The sequence below is a fragment of the Nipponia nippon genome, unplaced genomic scaffold (genome assembly GCF_047370975.1).
Source record: "Nipponia nippon isolate SJK-2023a ecotype South Korea unplaced genomic scaffold, ASM4737097v1 scaffold_6, whole genome shotgun sequence".
NCBI classification, from domain to species: Eukaryota; Metazoa; Chordata; class Aves; order Pelecaniformes; family Threskiornithidae; genus Nipponia; species Nipponia nippon.
In genome coordinates this window covers 67,169,708-67,190,156 of record NW_028262380.1, presented here as the reverse complement: position 1 = coordinate 67,190,156, position 20,449 = coordinate 67,169,708, and the positions used below count along the sequence as shown (strand labels likewise).

Genomic DNA, 20,449 nt, shown 5'->3' with positions numbered 1-20,449 from the left:
TTCTACTGAGTGATTAAGTTTGCATGTTTATGATGGTTGCAGCTCTGCGCAACTGGCAGACCAGCTTGCACTGAAAAAAAGCTGGTATGGCTTGAGAAGCTGCTTTGCTTACTGTTATTACTAATTACAATATTAGCTTGTTTTAGTCATAAAGGTTATTAGTTGCAGAAATTAAGGCAAGGCTTCCCTCACTCTAAGAGCTCAATGTCTATCACTGAGGATAGTAAGAGACTCCATTTTTATGGCTTAATAGTCTTCTCGCTTTAACTAATCAGAAGAGAATGGCTTGGTTGATTGCTGCCATTTTCCAAAGTTATAGCTGGGTCTCCTGAGTTTAGATTGGTTTGCTAGAGGGTGTGTGCATGCCGTGTCCCTACGTGTTGTCTGAAAAGAGATTTTGAGTAGGACGTATTTGTACCTATAGAATTTCACGCTGCAATTAAATTGTGTGGTTTGATAAAATTTATGGCAAGGTGAAAATGAACTAGAAATGTCTCTAGTTGTAAAAATATGAACGTGGTATGTAGACTGTTACAGTTTTAAGTAAAAGTGCGTTTTGTGCTGGTTTTCTCTGTGCTGTTCTTTTTAGATAACATTTTCCCCTACAGCTATTTTGCTACTTGAAGATAGATTTAATAAAAAAGAGAGAGAGAGAGAATGTTATGAATTAGTTGTCTATTTCTATCCATCTCTATATAATGAGATTTACAAATTTGCCAAAAGTATTGGCAGGCTGAATATAATGATTTTTTTTAATTGGCAGAAAAATAATTACCCAAATAACCTGTTCTGCTTTTAACTCTCCTGGCTTTGTACACTATGCTGAACCACACAATTACTCTTTTTAGTTCCCTATTATATAAACACAAAAGTAGATTTATGTTAATCTCTGTTCACTAATCCCTACGTCCCACAGTTGTCCATCCTTCCTTTTTAGGAAAGTTATAACAGTGGAGTTTTGTAATGAGATACTGCAGTAAGACTTGATTATTTTTTATAAGATATTTACTGGAAAACTATATAATTATTGTCACTGCTCTAAAGCTGAAGATTACACGTCGAGTAAGTTGACAAAAGCCATTTTTTAATGTAACAGCACAGCAACGCAAGAGCAAGTTTATTTAGAATTCGGAAAACTCAGTAACTCCCAGCAAGTGTTGGAATCAACAAGCTATCAACAATGAGCTATTTCAAAGAAATAGTTTGCAGATTACATTCACTTTCCTTTTTCCTCCCTATCCTCCCTATTGCCTACTGTGTGTATCAGTTACATACCTTTTATTTTAAAGATGAGCAGTGTTCACTAATTACGCAAAAAAAACCCAACCTTGACTTTTAGGGCAATGGTCTTTTGCTTGTAGTCGGAAGTAGAATTTGACAAGACTTTTTTTAGTTGCTGGTGAATGCAGTTACTCTCTGTGGTTGGTACGTTTGCAGGCCTGGAGTTCCTGTGACCATGCAGGCGTTTTCTGAGGAAGACAGGAAGCTGTGGATGGAAGCTTTAGATGGAAAAGAAGCTGTAAGCATCATTTTTTCATATTCATTTATAGTGTAATGGAGAAATTCTCTCACCCCCTGCTTCCTGTTCCCATTTATACTTTAATAAACTGGGATTATGGAGTTTGCAAAATGATAGATTCAATGAAAAATGAATAAAAGTGAAATAAAACTAAGGAGAGATGAGTAACTTGGTAAAGCTTGGTGTAGATAACTGCTAATGCTGATATGAGATATTTTTCATTGTAATGACAGTATCAATTTTTATAAATGGTTTCCCATCACAATGATGGTATTGGTATTCTAGAAAATGTCTAGTATAAGCATGTCCACTTAGCCTTATGCTGACATACTGCATTCCAGTGGCAAGACTTGTGTGAGTTAGTTATATGGTATTATTATTATATATTTTTTAATACTAGATCAAAAAAAATCCTTGTCAACAGGAATGAGGTTGTACTTGAATTTGCTTAATTTCTGGTTGCCATCAGGAAATGGGTCTGAACTGCAAAATTGAAACACACTGCAGATTATTCTTACAATCGTAAATATTATATTAGTCTTGTGGGCCAAAAATAATGGGGTTTTCTAGTCAATGACACAATCATGTGTCTGTCCCCAGTAGTTGGCTACTGGGGATTTTAGCAGTAGGTTTTATTGACATCATTGTTGTAAAAATCTTGTTTCATCTGCAGAGGTGTTTATTACCATCACATGTTGTCTGAGCTGGACTCCCTAGTAAGCTTACAACTTCTGGGAATGCCGAGGTGGGACATAACTCCCAGGATTCATCAAAGCAGTTCACAATGATTTGAGTGAACTTGAACTGTGGGAAATTAACCTACATAGGAACATGGAGCACGTAAATCACAGTTCATTTCAGTGGCTATAACTAGCATTGTTCTGCTCAAAAATTTCACTCCTTAAAAAGTGCAGTTATCTACTTTCTGAGGGGACATGGGCCTCTGGTTCTACTGTTAGAGCTGTTGTAGTTAGAGGTGATATGTTCTAGCTGTAAACAGCTCTATTTGTGCCTACTGGGCATCAAGATTGGGGGTGTCTTGTTTCTGGTTTCATAAAATTCTTTAAAATAATTTATGTCTTTTTACTCTGTTTGCATTAGCTGTTCATCAATGTGAATAGAGCAAATGCAAAACGAGAGGGAAGTAAGTATTTGAATTACTATTAAAGCTGATTTTTGTTAACATTTTACAATTGAGAGGCAAAGGTAAATTTTTTTTCTGTGGATCCAACATACTATTTTATTCTTAATCTCGAGTTCTGAATATACTTTGTGGATTTTGTAATTAAAGAGTTTTCACAGTAACACAGTTTAGTACATAGGTAAGAATTGTAGGACTGGATGTAAGCTAGAGAAACAGTCAGATTGTTTTTGCCAATTTACTTCATGCTTGAAATTGACTCAAAAAAGGGTTGATTTGTATGTAAATGCATCACAATTTCTTAATCTAGGTTGTGTGTACACATCTGTTACAATGCATAAGTATGGTTTTAAAAGCAATCACAGCTGAACATAAAGGTCAGCAAAAAACCTGAATGCGTGTATTTAAAATGTAAACCCTAATATGGAAGTAGAAGAGATGGCTTTAAACGACATTAGCTTTCTTCTGTTAGCGAAGTATATGTCTGAAAACAGTTATCCTTCTTGCATTATCAGGCAATTTATGCTTGCCTTTTTTTTTATTAAACTGTTGGTTAAAGCTGGATCCTGGTGTTATTAATAGAAGCTTTTCCACAGATTTTTATTTTCGTGGTGCAAGACCAGGTCCCCAGGAGCAAGAAGGCCAGATGTTTGGGGGAAGGGCAGTTTTGCAATATAAGCTTTTAAATGGAGTTTTGATGTGAAGAAAAAGAATAAGATAGGAACAACAAAGGAATGCTGGATCTCAGCTGTTGTCCTGTTAATGCATCTGCTTTTATGTAGTCAGATCATTAAGTGCTGTGAAATGGCATACATGTGTCCTGTATCTTTAGTGTGGGAATTTCTTTGGCTTGGGGTAGGACTTGGTAAAAGCCCTGCTGTTGATGATTATGTTTTTTCATCATAAGTACTTCCTTGTCCCATTTGGTTAACTCTCTCAGATGTTGTCAATGTTGCAGTAAGTGCTGTTAAATTCCATTTTGCATCTGCCAACATATGTACCTAATCAGAGAGCCCATTCTTCAAAGGCTGCTGCTGTGAACAGATTCAGTGAAGCCACTACCACCAGAATGAGCCTTTACTTGGGCTAGGCAGGGTTGTGAAGGAAAAAAGGGGAATTTCTCTAGAAAAAGTGATGAAGTTTTCCTGGTCCAGAATATTTACAGTTTTGCCTGAGAAGTACTGGCTATGATTAACTGATTACTGGCTATGATAAACTGATTATGATTGGACTGATTAAGTCCAACCTTATTTTTCAGTGAAAGATGTAATTATAATGGTGCTTTAAAACTTTTCAAATTTTTTTTTTCCTTGTAGGTGCACAGTTGGATAAGATAGGGTTCACTGTCATCAAAAAGTGCATCAGTGCTGTTGAAACACGAGGTAATGATCAACCCAGCCTGTTTGTGGAGGGGGTGGAGCAGCTGGTCTGCTCTTTGAAGGAGGCCTGTGTGATCTAGTCTCCTGTAGATCTCTGGGAAAGACTTGACATGGTAGATATTATACTGATTACACTGACCAGGGCAGGAGCTTCCTTCTGTCCAGTCCCAGCCTTTTATGTAAGGCTTTGCCTCAAGAAATGTGTTTTCAAGAAGTGCTCAGAAGGGGGTAATAGAGCCTCTCTTGACAAAGGAAGCCAACGTTTGTGCGGAACAGCTGAGGAAAAAACCTGTGTCTTGTAGGCAATTCCTGTACCTTTGCTTTGCTGTTGGAACAGACTGATTAATTTTAGTATTCCACTTGTGGACTTTGAATGGAGGTTTTCTGTTTAGTCACTTAAGACAGAAGAACAGGAGCTGAGCAGGGAAGTGAATAAAAAAAGTATTGAAGTACTTCTGGTGGAGTTAGTCTCACACCAGAGACAAGAATGCTGTCTGGCCTACTGTTGCATATTCTCGTCGTTGTACCTCCAAAATTGGAGACAGAAGAGAAGGGTCAGTATGCAGACAGTATTCAAGAGGTAGTTGGGATTATGATTGTGGAGAGCCTCTGTGTCGCAGATCCTGTGTAACTTGGGCACTGGATGATATCAGCTTTTGATATTGCTGCCATGTGAGGAGACAACAATTCTTGTATGGACATGCTGAAATGGGAGGTGACCAGTCACTGAGGCTCACTGTGTTGTATATGGTGTTGTGGAGAACCTGCTTGTTTGGTTGTGTTTTAAAAAAAGAGGTGAAGAGATGAAAATAGGTAATTGGTTATGGTGTATTTCTTAGTTTGTTAAAAGAGATGTTGAAATTTCTTTGTGTGAATTTTGATTTTCTCTTAAATTGTTGACCTTCCTTCCCGCTCCCAAAGGGGAGATTTACGATTTTTCAGGAATTGTATTTTTTTTCTAGAGATCTAGCGTTGCACAGGGCAGAACGTTTATATCTTTCTTTGTATCACAGTCCAGCTTAAATGAGAGAGCTGAACAGAAGAATGGGTTGGTTGCTCTTCCTGTCAAAGCAGGGTGTTACTCAAAAGCAGTGAGCGTCTTCCATGTATGCACTTACTATACAGTATTATTAGTAAGACCGAGCAGCCTTAGTGATACTGAGAATTTAGCATTTAAACAGCAAGAAGTGTCTGAGATCCTTTTTCTCTTGGACTTTTTTGTATCACTCCTGTCTGATGCATTAAAGATGTTATTCTAGATTAGACTGTATTCTATCTGGTGTTGTTTTTGTTCATTCTGTTCTTCTGAATATTTTTCAAATAGGGTTTGCCTGTCTCATCACTTTAAAAATTTCAGTTACTGGCATTTACAATCTGACTATTTCAGCTGGGAAACACTGCAGATAAAGCTGGCATCCTACAGATAAGTTGCCTTCACTGCAAAACCCTGCTTCAACATAGAGTGGATCTTTTCTTTGGACTGGATGAGGCAGATTTTATGAAAAGGGTAGCATGTGGTCATGTAATGAAAGGCTGGTTTTGGTCTACAGCCCAGTGACTGGTTACCCTACGATACCTTATGAATCATGCTCATCCACAAGCAGTGTGGAGTACACTATATTTTGGTTTATTTTCTATAGGTGCGTTCAAATAGTTTTCTCCAAGTAGTCTTTTTTTCCTTTTTTTGATACCCAGCAAGGAAAGTGAAACAAGAACGTAACTGTGGAAAAAGTGTGAACAATTTCTTCATGAAGTGGCTTTTTGGAAAAATGGGTTAGATATGGGGGTCCTTCTCATGGCTGTGGGTGGATAGGTTAAACTGAGTGGTGGTTCAAGTCCACTCTGTTCTTTATGCCTTGATTTAGGGGCATCTAAGAAGGTGCAAAATGTATGTGTAATCCCACCTAATATTGTTGTTCAAGACAGATGATAAGCTTGCATAGTTTAGAAGCATGTGTCCCCATAGTGAGATTGGCCCTGAAGCACACTTGGAAGAGTGTTAAAGTTATCGAAGTTGGCTGCAGTATTGCCTGTCTTTGGAGACCTTGCAGCTTCACTGTCCCTTGCACACAGCCTTTGGAAGACCTGCAGTCAATAGAGTGCTTTGTGGTAATTACTACCAATGAAAATTACTTTTATCTATTAATTTTGTTTTGAGGAGTACCTAAGGAAAAAAAAAAATCAGTATTCAATAAATATTTACGTTCCCAGGGTTTCAAGAATGGGTTTAGGTGAAGTCCAACCTTCCAGGAACTCGGCAATCCACCTAGCTCTGTTTCAATGAACTTGATTAGTCCATTGCATTTCAAGCAGTTGTTGATGATTTTCTGTTTATCAATACTGAACTTAAAAAAAAGCATAACAAACAAATTCCTGACCTCATCTGTGAGACTAACTGAAGCATTCTAAAAGGATCAGTTTCTGTTTTTTGCAGAACGTGCAGGACCTTCTGCTGATGTCTGCTGAGCTAAACAAATGGAGGGCCAGGAGAATATTCAGTTGTTTGCCTCAGGAGGGTTTGGCCAGATAGTTGTATGATGAAGAAAATCCATCTTTCAGGCTGCAGATTTTATACCTATACTTGTTCTTAAAACAATTTTTACTTGATTATTTTACTTTAATGATAACACATCAAAGGCAAGTTATGTTCGGCAGAAGAAAACAGGACAGATGCCTCTTCAGAGACTGTGCTTGTGTGCCATGTTTTTATCTCTTTTAATCATAATGGGTGTGAGGTTGGCGTGGGTGGAAAGAGAGGACAGTCTAGTGTGGGTGGAAACTGAGAATAGTCTTGTCATGTCATAGCAGAAAAAGTCTGGTATTCAGAGAGAGAAGAGCATAACAGAGATATTGAACATAAACTTGTCAATGGCTGGATAATTTTTTCTCAGTTACGTTCCCTTTTATAAAGGCAAGAAGGAAATTATTTGCTCTGAATGAACAGAAGAACCAAAGGCAATGTCTTGGTTAAAATGCATGTGAGCTTCTGATTCAGCATTGCCTTGTAAGACATTGGCTGTGCTTTACCTGGTAGGAGACTTTGAGGCATCAAGCTATGCAGCCTGTCTCTCACATCCCGAGCACGATGCTGGTTGGATGTGCACCCGTGTTTTGTCTCCAAGAGAACATTTTGGGATTCTGAGTATTTTATTTATAATTCTGTACTGAGAATAATACAACGGGGTAAAAGTTATAGAAACATCAAAGAGCTGTTTGCTCCCTTAGCAGAGACTCTGTGCATGTTTTTGTTTGCAAGTAGTTGGTTGTACCTTCTGTGAGGATGTGGTAGGTAAGTGTTTGCCAGAGCAGTGTTTGTCTTGATTTTAGAACTGCCGAAGCTGCTAATCTGAGCTGCAGAGAGAGATGGCAGCATTGAGCTGTCTGTCCACTCTCTCTGCTCATGAGAAAGACAGACGATAGTGAGGAGGAAGTAGAAAACCTTTTCATGTAACACAAAAAAAAAATCTGGCATTACCTTGAATTTAAAGTGTCACTTGTATGGCTGTTTCTGTACTATGGAGTTTGATGTAAAAAGTTGTATTTGCAGCTATATTACCAGTCTGTGTCAGCCACATGTACAATGCCAGCCACAAAGTAAACTTGTCTACATACCTCGCTTACAATAGTATAAATTACTATTTTACTTACAATACCTTATTTTTCTAAGCGTGTTTCACAAAGTGTGTACCCGTGCCAAATTCTGGTATCAGACAGCCAAACATCTTAAGATAATGTAAATATGAAGGAAGTTATGCTGCGGGGCTTCACCGCTCAAAGTTGCCAGTAGTGACTGGTTGAGCCGGCAGACACAGCACCTGAACCCTTCAACATTTTAGTCGGTGGTAAGCTATTCCTTGCAATGAGTCATCTTGTCAATTGTGTTCTCTAAATGCCAAGCATTATCAGTCTTGGATGTGCTGAAGGTCTGAAATGTGCAGATTAAATCAGAAATAGTACTGTTTCAAACCAGGTTTCTGTATTTTAAATAAAACATCATTTAAAGGTATGTTTAAAGGTGTCATTTAGAGCTATGTTGAAATATTAATTCCTCTTTGCACTTCTTGATGTCTGCTAGCAATTAGCCGTGCTTTTTTCAGGTTGATGAATTTGAAACTGATCAATTATCTGATAATTACTATCACAGACTCATGATTATTGCGGGAGGATTGTCTTAGTTTCAATACTGCCATAATTTTGCATATCACGTCTGTTTTAATATTGAGCAGTAGTTTCCGTGGTTTGACCTTAATTATTTTTAAGCCTGTAAATGTACGTTTGGGGTCAGCACGGTTTGATTCCCCCTAGTTTTAACGTTAGAAGCACAGAAAGTCACAAAACAACTTCCAAGATAAGCAAAAGCTGAGCTGTATTTGACTGTGACGGTATTTCTTCAGCTTTTTAGCTTCTTGCATACGATGCAGAAGGCTTGTTCTGTGGTAGTGGAGGACATTGTATAAAAAGTGTGATGCGTTTAGGCAGTGCATTAAAAAGCTTGGTCTTACTTTTGTGCCAGAATTTTCCTGGACACCTCTGAGAAATTTGAAGTAAAAAATAGTTGCTGCTCTCAGGGCAGATTCCTAGCGCATCCTTGTTTGAAGTGAATCACGGACTATGTTTTGGAATTTTTTTTTTTTTTTTTTTAGTGTTGGCAGTCTTCAAGTGGCGTATAGCATGCTATCACACTGTTGTTCTGGGGATCACTGGAAAACTTACTTGGTTGGGTTCATAACTTTGTATTTTGGGAAGAATAGTATTGTGGCCACATAGCTGTTTTTTGTGGTTCTTTCTTTTGCACACAGCTAAACTGCGAGTGTACTCTAGAGTTGTGTTTTTTGATGACCACAGATGAAATACTGGAGATCTGGCTTATTCTGTTAATTTGAGCCAGCTCTGAATACGATGTCTAGCTTAAGATTCAGCATCATTACAGTGGTGCCTGCATCCCGGGGAAAGAAAAGGGCCAGTTTTGCCCAGGTGGAGCAACCAAGAGAAGCAGCAGCTGCTGCCATAGCCCGTCAGCTCCCCGCTGGGACAGAGGATGGAGCAGTGCTAGCAGGGAGGCGTTCAGCAGGCTCGCAAAGATCTGGTATGGCTGAGGAGGCTGCAGACTGTGTGAGGAAGAGGAGGGAGTAAGAGAAGAAGGAAAAGATGTAGCAAGGCTAGGCAGGAGGAGGAGGTAAAAAATGCGAAGTTCTCTCCACCGTGTTGAGAATTATTGCTGTGTGTTACGGTTGTGCCTGACAGTAATTCATTAAAAGGCTAATGATTTTTACATACTTCATCTAATATTTATTTGGGAAGAAAGTTTTTCTCATATGACTGGTTTTAATTTTCCTTCTCTGGGTTGGAACGGTTTGGTATTGAAACTGGGAATTCTCCACAAGTCTTCCTTTGTTGAAGGATATTTTGAATAAGAATACCACATAATCTGTTATTTGAAAAGATTTCCTTGGAGTAGAAACACAGGTATTTTGTGGCGTTTCTACTCTTCCAGGCCAACGTGAATATAGAGGTAGAGTGTGGTGGTGTTTGTAGATGGCTGCTTATTAAGTGGCCCCTCAAATATCTGTGTCACCTTCAGGACTGCAATATTTTACCTCCCACTGTATGGGCTCTGAAACAATGCAGCAGACAAAGACATACCTTATTTTGCCCTTTTCCTTCCCTGCCTCTTCTTTCCCTCCTGTTTTCCTTCAATTTATATTCATAGTTTTACTTCCCTCGGGATAAAACCAGGTGTGGTAAAGGAAGGCAAAAAGCAGAGGAAGAAAAGTGGTAGAGAAGTGAAATATGTGAGAGGACGGAAGGGCACAAAGTGAAACTCTGTTCATCCCAAGCAAAACCAGAAGTACCGATTTCAGTAACCTGTGGTGGTGCCTCTGGATGTAACTAGTATGTGGACCACAGTGGGTTGGAATGAGGCCTCGTATCTTAAATGAAAAGCATTTACAAACTAGAAGAAGCACTGGTTTTGAGGACTGGGAATAGGGTCAAGTTTTTCTTTATTTTATCCAAACTCTTTTTGTCAGCCACACATTTGGAAAAAAGCAAAATTACATTTATTAAAGAAATCTTAATGCAGCATTTGTTGATTCAGTTCTTGCGTTATTAGAATGTGGATACTGATGTATCCAAAATGTCATTTAAAAAATCTGAAAACAGCCAGTGATTTTTTTTTTTTTCAAGCAAAGCTTTGCCCCTGTTTGCTTCTACTCCCACTTTGTGAAGTGGAATTGAGGTACGTGAAACCTTTATCAAAGCATAACATGAACTTATCTTAAAAACACAGAAGAACAAAAGGATTCTTGCAATACTTTATTTATAATGTTGTTCTCATGACTATGTTAATACTATGTAGTCTGTCTGTCTTTGAGTAGAATTTGTTAGCTAGGGAAAAGTTTTAATGCTGAATTTGACTGTGGTTGATCTGCCCTCTTTTTTTTTTTTTCTCCTTTTGCATATTAGGTATAAATGACCAAGGATTGTACAGAGTTGTGGGGGTGAGTTCAAAGGTCCAGAGACTTCTGAGTTTGTTGATGGGTATGCCTCTATTTTACAATATTTTTTTTCAATATTTTATTTCATGTTGGTTTACTGTCAATATTTAGTTTTAAAAACATCTGTCTGTAGCTGTTCTTTATATAGGCCAAATCTCGTTTGCTTTAGTCCGTGTAAATAATTCCCATATCATTGTAAGTTCCCCTGGTTTAGCAAGGCCAAGATTAGTTGGTAGGAATAAACTAAGAGAACTGCTATGGGACATGTAGGAGCAAATCAGGGGCTTTGTGCAAGGTTGATGTAAGTGGGATTAAAGCAGCCTAAGTTGAAGGGTCTGATCAGAAATTCAAAATACCAAATTCAAGAAAGTTTGAAGCTTATTGCTTCATTGTTTGAAGTTTCCACCTTTCTTCTCCCTTGACTAAGATGTACAGGTGTACACGCCCATGTGTGTCTTTAGTTAATCACTGTGCAAAATAAGACATTTAGTTTAAGCCTACTAGCAAACAGCTCTTTGGTTTAAGAGGAGGAATATGATATATGTATTAATAATAACTATGTGCCAAGGCGGCAGACAGATGGAGAAAGGATTTGTTTTTATAAACTTAGTAGTATAGCTCTTATATGTGGGTAACATCTTAGACTCTCTTATACCTAGTTAGCCATGTGTAGCTTTTAAGATTTTTTTGATTCATAAAATTCTCAGGAACTTTTTTCTCCTTTTTCTTTCTGGAAATTTTGAGGTATCCTTAATTTCAGTGACTGTAGTTCTCTTGCCACTCTGCTGTCCTTAGGGAAAAAGAAAAAAAAAAAAAGTATTGGCACCTGGATGAAATCCCTTGTCTGCCTGCTATCTCTCACCAAAGTAGTAGCCATCACTGCAAGATGTGCCGTATTTCCCAACTTCTTGTCCTGAGGCACTGACAGTACATGCAGTCAGACAAGACCACTGGGATTAGTTCATTTTTATAGAGCTTCCAAACCTGTCACTTGACAGCAAAGGTCTGATTCTCAGGGATTCATTGGTATGCAAAGAAGCTTGTTTGCAGTTTGCACCAGGCTCTTCTCCAGAACCATGCATGCTCCATCTGTGCTGATAACACAGTGTTCTTTGGCACTGCAAACTGGAGGAAGCCAGAAAGTGAATTCATTTCATTACCCCAGACATTATGTGAATGACAAAGCGCTTTTATATTATATGCTGCTGTCAGTTCAGTGCCACCTGTAAGACTTTTTCTTTTCCTTCCTTTATTTTTTCAAACAGGCTGTCTCTTCAGAAATGATAAGACATCAGGCTTGAGGACCTGCATGTCATATCAATCTGTCGTAATGACCTTGCTAAATATTAATTTATGATATCTTACTTTAATCAATATTAACAGCACCCTGAAGTTCTCCATTAGTACACATAAACCTTCCTGTATCTTTAAGGTATTGTAGCAAAAGACTCTTTTTGGAAATACGAACTGGGATTAATAAAAATGACTGATCTATAACAGATTCTCATAGTTGTTTATCTGTGTTGGAGTTAGCCTCAATAAACAATAACCATCTTTAGCCATTGACCATAGGAAGAATGACGTGTGATCACTCGGAGAGTCTCGATTAAATGCATTTGATATCGCAAGATGTTTTGCAGTTTTGTACTTACTGGCTTAGCTTGGGCGTGCAGGTCTGGCAGGCAAATTTTCCTCTTTGCCATTAGTGGTATCCAAATTAAATAGACTCAGGTTGCCAGTGGTTCAGTAGCAGCTGGAAGAGTTTACTGGGGATTCCAGCATCTGCTTTTAGTTATTTTTTAAAATTAGAAACATTTTTTGTCATTCCCAGGATTCATATATTTATTTGAAGTACGAAGAATACAGTGGTATCAGGACAAGGCAAAATACTGAACAGAAAAAAGTTAGGGTGCAAGCAGGTGCTCTTTTTCTGATGATTTGTTGAAAGCAATCCTATCTGTGCTTTTTATCTGTCTGTCCTCAGAGAAGAGTAAAGAGGGTTTCTTTTTGATATACAGTGGTACAGAGAATTTAAAATGACTGATTAATCTTTAATCCTTTGTCTCTGGGTATAGTCTTAGATACCCTGTTATATGAAAGATCTTTTCAGAATCATAAAAACCTCGTATTAACTTTCTGTATTTTAAAATGTTTGATAAGATTTCAAAGTATTTTAAGCTACCTATCATTGACCCTGAGGTTCACAGTCTGAAAGGCCCAAAGTGCAAAAAAAGTCTTCCAAATGGTAACCAGGGATGTAATAGCATGTAGTTTTGTCTCTTTTTCAGAATATTTTCTATAAAATTTGGGAAAGTACATTGAGAGTCAAGGGAGTATGAGAAGAACAATATATCTTTTTCTAATACTATGAATGCACAGATTTTCACCTTTAATGTAAAAAATCTAGTGAAACTAAGCCTTCTGTGAAATGAGGCTCAGCAATTAAATATACAATTCTGCTTTAAAAAAAAAAGAAGTTAGTTTTGCAATTAACTTAGTCCTTGAAGTTTCTTGTGACTAGCATTGTGCCATGGTGATCTATTTTTCGGCACTAATCTTGTCTAAATTTAAGTGAGGCATTTGGTAAGGAAAACACTCATTACATTTCAAGGGAAAATGTTAAATCAATCTGATATCTCATTGTAAACAGGGATACAGAGTTAGGACTTCCAGTCTTATGGGGATCTGTTATAAGCAATTCAGAGCGCATTGTCAGCCGTCAGGAGGCTCAGTTCTTGAAATGCGTCAGGGACCAATTCCTGTTTCATCTGTGGTCTACGTTAGAGATCTGACGTGGCTCATTTCATACAAGCTGCCTACATAGATTTCATACCAACTACTACATAGATCAGCTTTCATACAGACCCTTGCTTGTGGTGAAGTGACTGCTAAGGACTTGGAGTTTCTACTGATGCAGTCAGTTTTGATTTCTGATACTGCCTGGCATGAAAAATGCCAGACATCACATGTTGTAGAAGAAAACTTTCGGGTACCTCTGCCTTTTCAAAACCAGCAGCTTTCAAAACAACTGCACTGAATTCCTTGGTTTTTTATATACAGTAAATGACAGTATGCATATACTCCTACAGTGGGCATATTGCATGTGAAAGCAGAGTCTCCTCCTAACCTAGTTTAGTGAACTGGACTGTTTTTATAAACTCTAGCTCCCTTATTGTCAGAAAGATTTGCATAAAATTTAGAGCTGATCTGTCAAAAGCTGTTCCATAAATGCGCACGGTTATTTTTATATGCGTAAAGTTGCCATTCAGTGCACAGTGGCTGCTATGTGAACAAGTAGCATGAAAACTAGTAGAGTCATTTTTGAAATCCCTGTTGAAGTTCCAGTTCATATAATAGCCTGGGATGTTTGAAGTAGAGGAAAAAATGGAGTGGGAACAGTCAAATATATGGGGTGGTGGGGCACAGAGCTATGTAGGGCAACTGTCAAACCAAAAGTGAAAAAAATGTCTCTAAGTCATGATGGCTTCTACAGTCAAACTAGGGATTGTTTGGGGTTGGTAGCAGGGACAAACTTTGTTGTTTTTTATATTTTTTCCCCCTCCAAGAGATAATGAAATATTTCAGCAATATCTTCTATTTTTTATTTTAAGAGGCTTGCTTTGGAGTTCAGATGCTTGTTATTTTCCTCCCCAAATTCATCAACAAATTTCATGTAACTGAGTGCATCCTTTGACTGTAAAGAAGGTTGATGATGATGAAGCAGTTATTTAAAAACTGGATATTACGTAGTGGTTTAGTAACAAAATCCCCATAGACTTCACTAGTTTCTGCTGTGATGGCAGTTTTTATTTAATTAATTCAGTAGAAAGGTTTTCTTCTCAAAAAAGAGAATTTGAACACAGAAACAGCTAGCATGCTAAAAAGAGGAAAAAAGAAACTTTTTCCTGAGACAACCTTGAGTATTTTGGATGGTGGTTGGCTAGTAACAATTTGGTAGAAAATGTTATCTGACTTGTATTTTAAAATGAGATTTAAATAATTGATACAATGAGGGAGAATATTCAGTTACAGAAATAATTGCTTGGCACAGCCTTTAGAACAGAATTATTTAGTCCCAGTAAAAGGACTACACCTTTAATCAGGGATCCTAATTTGATTTTTTAAATGTGTCTGTCGTTTGTCTGACAAGCAAAGTAACAAATGAATTCTGAATTGTATGAACTGGTCAGCACATAATTTGTGTCAGTTACTGCTGTAGTTTACTGTAGTGACTGACGGAAACATGTAGCACTAATAAAACAGAAGCTCAAGCACTTGAAGTTACCCAATACATTGGGCTCGTTTGGCCGTATACTTGTGTCAACTAGCTATTGCTTCCTGTTTTGAGGCCACAAGGGTTTTTTTTTATTGCAAAACATGCCAGTGTGCTGTGTTGTTTTCTGTTTTCTGTCAAAAAAATTTTTCACCTGCTGGGTCATTCAGACATACGACTGTTAAATTTGATCTGTCTTATTATAAGACTCTACCGACTAACCTGGCAAAAGATGGGAGTTCTGTGAACTTGACACATGGTCAAGCAAGCAAGTATTTTTTCCCTTGGGCTAAAACTGATCAAGTAAGGGAAACATTCAGGCCATCTTGCAGAGGAAACTTACTGATAGAGAAGAATCCTTTCTCTACTTCTGAAGCACCTCGTAAAGGTTTTCACACAGTAAGGAGGGTCATACTGCATTTTGGCTATTTTCATCAGCAGTCCAAAATCACAGTTTATAAGCAAAACTACGGAAAGAGTTCAAAAAGATTTCTTAGTGTACTTTCATTTTAAATAACGAAAGAAAAGAGGAAAAGATATTATGCTTAGTGGATCTTTTTTCTAAACTGTTTTTGTACATCTTTCTGTGTTTGTATATCTTTCTGTTTAATTAAAGGTGTGAAAATATCAATTGCTGTAGAGATCTTCTTACATAAAAGTGATTTTTAATCCTTCATTAAAGAAAAAATCAGCAGTAAATACTTTTAAAAACAAAATATGGAAATAGAATTTATAAAGATGTTTGGATATTAAGTCTTCTTAGTATTAACTAATGGTAAGAAAGACATGTTAATTCTACGTTCACGTGAGCAAATACATAATGATCAAATTCAGTGTGTTGCTGTTCATGTAGGGCACACTGATTTAGAATTCCCTTCTTTCATGTCCTTCTTCTCTTTCTGATTATTTTCCAGATGCAAAAACCTGCAATGAAGTTGACCTGGAAAACTCTGCAGATTGGGAAGTGAAGACAATTACTAGTGCTATGAAGCAATATCTGCGGTAAGCCTGTCTCCTCTCTCTTTTATTTATCTACTTTTTAGAATATGTATTCTAATTCTCCTATGCAGTGTGTTAAGCTACATTACTTACTTTTCATATATTTTGGAATAGAGTTTCATTTTGTGCAAATACCATGTTTGTTATTTGTCTTGGGGGACGTAAAATAATTTAGCAACACTAATATTTGTGTTCATATGAGACAAGCCCCAAAACATTTTTGTGTTAGATACTTAAGCATTTCACTGATGGTTCAGAAACCTGAATTGTTAGTAAACTTGCTGAGAGTCGTTACTGAAAGTCAGCTAAGATTATTAAGAGTTTTTTGCATTTTTGTGTTTTTATGTGGTAGAATGAAAAGGAAAAAGGTTATGAAATTTTTATTGTTTTCCTCCTTTCCTTCTGGCCCTTGCTCTGGTGTTCTAGGTGCAATAGTAATCATATTTTGAGTGTTAAAAGTAAGAATTTTAGATGTGTTCTCTTTTCAAATGGCTTGGCCAATTCCTGATCAAGATATTTTAATAAATTGCCTAAGAACATAGAGCACAGAACTTTTGTGTATCTCTCGTAGTGTGACGCAAATGCAATATTTTTAATATGTTGTTTTTATTAAATGAAGTATTACTGCAACCACTATCAAAGAATGCCGAAGAACTATGATCAAGATAAAAGTCTCTCTTACGGTGTATAGGAAAGAAGAAAAAAAAAAGTAGGAAAGGGAAAAAAAAAAAGTGCACATGATGAAGTATTTCCCGCCTACAGTGTTTCCCATCTGAGTGTTTACTCCAATATTTCATAAGCATCAGTAAAGTCAACTTAATAAATGAAGGTTTTAACTCTGATGTTTTAACTCTTGATTTCCATTATTCAGTACATTTTTCATTGCTAAGCTTTTCAATTTCAATTTTTCCATTTAAAATGCTCTAGAATTTTGATTTGTGGATGGCTGCTGTTGAGCAAGCTTAACTGTTTTAGGACCTTTATTTCTTTCCAGTAAGGTATTGACTTGTGATTCTTTGTACTTTAAAAACACTAATGAAGTAATTACATAGTATATGTGTACAATCTTCATCTCCGAAACAGTCTCGGTGGTGTAATTATGATAGACTTATGATAGACTAGAGGCATCACTTCAGCTTATGGAAGGTGAATGGATGTATTTAGTCTTATTTTCCTGATAATACCAAGTTTCCATTCGCGCTGGAAATCATTGAATTCAAGGGCCACTGTAACAATGGTTGCCTCCAGCGCGAGGATTGTAATACTGAATGTTAAAAAGTTCTTCTGCTTCGAGTAAATACAGATAGAAAAGAATATAGCTAAGTTTATGATATCATCCTTGTTTTACAGAAGCCTTCCAGAGCCACTGATGACATACGAGTTGCATGGAGAATTCATCGTTCCTGCCAGTAAATAAATCTTTTCTTATAGTACTGTTGTGGCCTTAGGAGTGTGCTGCAAATGCAATTTCAGAAAAATTCTTCAACCCAGTAAAAATACAGGAATAAGAAATAATAAATGTTTTAAAAATACATAGGTTTTAACCAGTGTTCAGTTCTAGTATGTGTCACATATGATGTATCTATTGACAGACAAGCTTGTGACAGATTTAGCATAGCACAATTTTTACTTTTATGGAAAAACTTTTGGATAGACATTGTAAACATTCATTCTTCTTATCTTAATTATGTAATGATAAGCATCTAGTTAGATTGTGATTTTTTTTTTTCTTCCATTTATAGAGAGTATGAAGCTTAGTAAAAGAAAATACACTAATTCAGGCTCATTTGAATCCTTAAAGCACAGCTGCCTGACCCTTGTTTTCAGTGCCTTGTTAGCTCTGTATCCAGGCTGGCTTGAATGTTCCTCACATATTAGTAGAAGAAAGGAAAGAGCAGGCCAGATTACACTATGGCAGTTCAAATACAGACTTGGAGAAGACACAACAGCATTTGTAGTTCAGCTGTATGGTATCTAATGTACATGGAATTTTTTTGGAAGAGGATGGAGGGGAACTGTGTAAGAAAATTTTTGGCAAAGTATCAAACAGATATTTAGCTGATTTTCTTTCCAGCCTGTAGCACTGCTGGCAAACTGTGGAAAGCAAAATTAAAATAAAGTCTGAGACAATTGCTTTATCTTTGGATTGCTGTAATGACTTTCCAGGACTTCAGAATGTGTTCACTTGTGGTCCTTAATTCAAAATGAGAATTAGCCCATGAAATTCGTTGCCAAAGCACATCTTGGAGGCCAAGTGCTTAAGCAAAATTCAACATACTTAACTAGATGGTGAATCTGCCTGTTTGTATTGGAAAGTGTTAAAATAATTTCTTGACCTATGAAGTTTTGCCAGCAGTTTCTTGCTTTATTTTCCTTTCTCTATTTTATAGTCTCTTTCAATAAAGGAATTCAGTTGAAGTTTAGTGTTTTAAATAGTACAGTGTTCATAAGTAGCAAACAATTTTGTAGAGGGGTTGATTCTATGTAGTGAGGAGGGAAATTTAATCAACACTGCAGATCTGAGTTACGGTACACTTAAAAATAGGTAGTCGGTGTTGTTTCCTATGTTAGCTATAAAAAACCAACAACACCGGGAATAGTAAGGAATATCCTTTTCTATGAAACTATTGCAGGGGGGTTGGGGGGAAACCAAAATTAAAAGGTTCTCTTTTCAGTTTTCTTTTCTTTATACATATCAGTGTAGATTGAAACATTATAATCCTTGACTGTATCTTGTGATTAAGTTGCTTAGCCATTCTTTAATTAGAGTTTGTGATTTCACATATATGTAAAATAGTCTTGCTTTAAAGAAGGCTTATGTTTTTCTGGCTGTCTGAATTTTGATTAGCTGACTAGAAGCTAAATGTTCTGCATTTTGGTAGCCTTTTTCTTGCAATCTGTGCAGGGGTGTTCACTGTAAAAGAATAAAAAAAAAAACCACCCTAAAATCTGTAGCAATATGCAAAGGAGAAAAAAAAAGAAAAATCTGTAACAATATGCACTGAAGAAATATGGTGGTATTTTATATTAAATACACTTAACAATCAAAGTTGCCTTAGAGTAAAATGGGACCTGATGAGTGGTCCTGGTGTCAAAACTTCTTGCATTCAGAGTAGGTTCTAAATTTTTCTCTTTATGTACCTTGTACTAAGTATTATTATATACAAGAGAAATACTTCCACTCATCTCATTGTAATCACTACTGACATGTAATTTTGTGATTTAATAGAACTTTGAGAAATAGGAAGAGGGTTTATTTTCATCTTTTACAGATTCTTGTTTTCATCTGTGTACTAGTGAAACCCGTAGGGGCCAAAATTATTCAATTCAACACGCAACACAAAAATAAAAAGCCTCTTGCTTGTGTTTACTTTATTTCTGTACTGTACTAGAGAGAGGTGCCGTTGTTATTCAGGGCCCTTCATCATAGTAATCTCACTCCGTAGTTTTTTTGCATGGTTCTTCTTCTGTGTCTTCAGAGGTCATTAGATTTTCTGAGCATATGAATCTTCCTCATATGGTGTCTTACGCAGTTTGCAATGCAAGGTAGCATAAATGCAGTATCATTGGCTGCCTAGTACCAACAAAACTGAACTCTAATGATGAGGACAATCAGTTAATGATGCTAAAATGTAAAGTAGTACAGTTCCACTCTGTGGCAGCCAGTAACATCGCTCCTCACCTTGCAGTATATTTGTAAGCAGATGAGTCCAATGCAGCAAAACAATAACTACATCTGTCAGTTTTTAAAAATAGATGAACAAAGGCATCTTTTTGCAGGTGGATTGAAAGATGAGTTCACAAAATAAGCAAATAAGTTGATAATTCTAGAACAAGATTACTTGTGAAAACAAAGCACATATGTTCAATATTGCTATGTTTGGAGATACATAAGTGGTGAAGCAAAGTGCGTGCAGTATGTTTCTGTGCAGGGGCGGGAGAAGCTTTGTGTTTGTGGATTTTATTTTATTTTTCTTTGTTGAGAGAGTTATCTATTTCTATGTCCCATAGAAAGTGGGAGTCCTGAATCTCGAGTTAATGCTGTTCACTTCTTGGTCCATAAACTCCCAGAAAAGAACAAAGAGATGCTGGAAATTTTGGTGAAACATTTAGCAAAGTAAGTCTTATGACCTGTTTTCCTACCTTGTCAGAACTCTTGTCCTTACCTTCGTCTAACTACAAAGGGCCTTAGTTAAGTGTGGCTGGAGCTGAAGCCCATCTTGATGCTGTCATACACAATACCAAGAACCAAACGTGCAAAAGCAGACAAGACGTTTGACTCATGCTGTGTATATTTTGGCGGGAAAGGCAGAAATCTAATCCGTTAATGAAGCCATATAAGTATTTACTTTAGCAGTCCTGCCAGCAGTTGAGGGTTTGATTGAAGTGAGAAAGGGAACATTATACTTTCTTTTCGCAAATTCTGGCTAAGTGAATAGTGGAGATCTGTTAGCAAATTTAACTTGGTTTCACACTTGCCCTGGTCCAAGACTAAGTGCATTTTATATATTTAAGTTCAGTAAGAGACTGCTTTTGTTTTTAAATTGCCAGTGGAAGAATGGCTTTTCTGTTTTCCAGAATTCAGTAAGACTTTATTTGAAGAAACTTTGCACAAAACAAACTTCTAAAACATAGATTAAG

General features: G+C 36.9%; 1 protein-coding gene across 4 annotated transcripts in view; it reads left to right on the top strand.

Moving 5' to 3' along the window:
* ARHGAP10 (Rho GTPase activating protein 10) overlaps window positions 1–20,449 on the top strand; it is a 154,369-nt gene that overhangs the window by 77,338 nt on the left and 56,582 nt on the right. For 3 of the 4 annotated variants that reach the window (XR_015699486.1, XM_087735569.1, XM_087735567.1), the window contains 7 exons: window positions 1,438–1,519; window positions 2,621–2,663; window positions 3,977–4,042; window positions 10,505–10,579; window positions 15,724–15,811; window positions 17,159–17,217; window positions 19,820–19,925. Coding sequence is in view for 3 of the 4 variants with exons in the window: in XM_087735569.1 (XP_087591695.1) it covers window positions 1,438–1,519; window positions 2,621–2,663; window positions 3,977–4,042; window positions 10,505–10,579; window positions 15,724–15,811; window positions 17,159–17,217; window positions 19,820–19,925 (519 nt within the window). In the remaining variant the exon portion in view is untranslated. The remainder of the gene's footprint in view (window positions 1–1,437; window positions 1,520–2,620; window positions 2,664–3,976; window positions 4,043–10,504; window positions 10,580–15,723; window positions 15,812–17,158; window positions 17,218–19,819; window positions 19,926–20,449) is intronic. The other variant, XM_087735568.1, reaches the window with a different exon arrangement.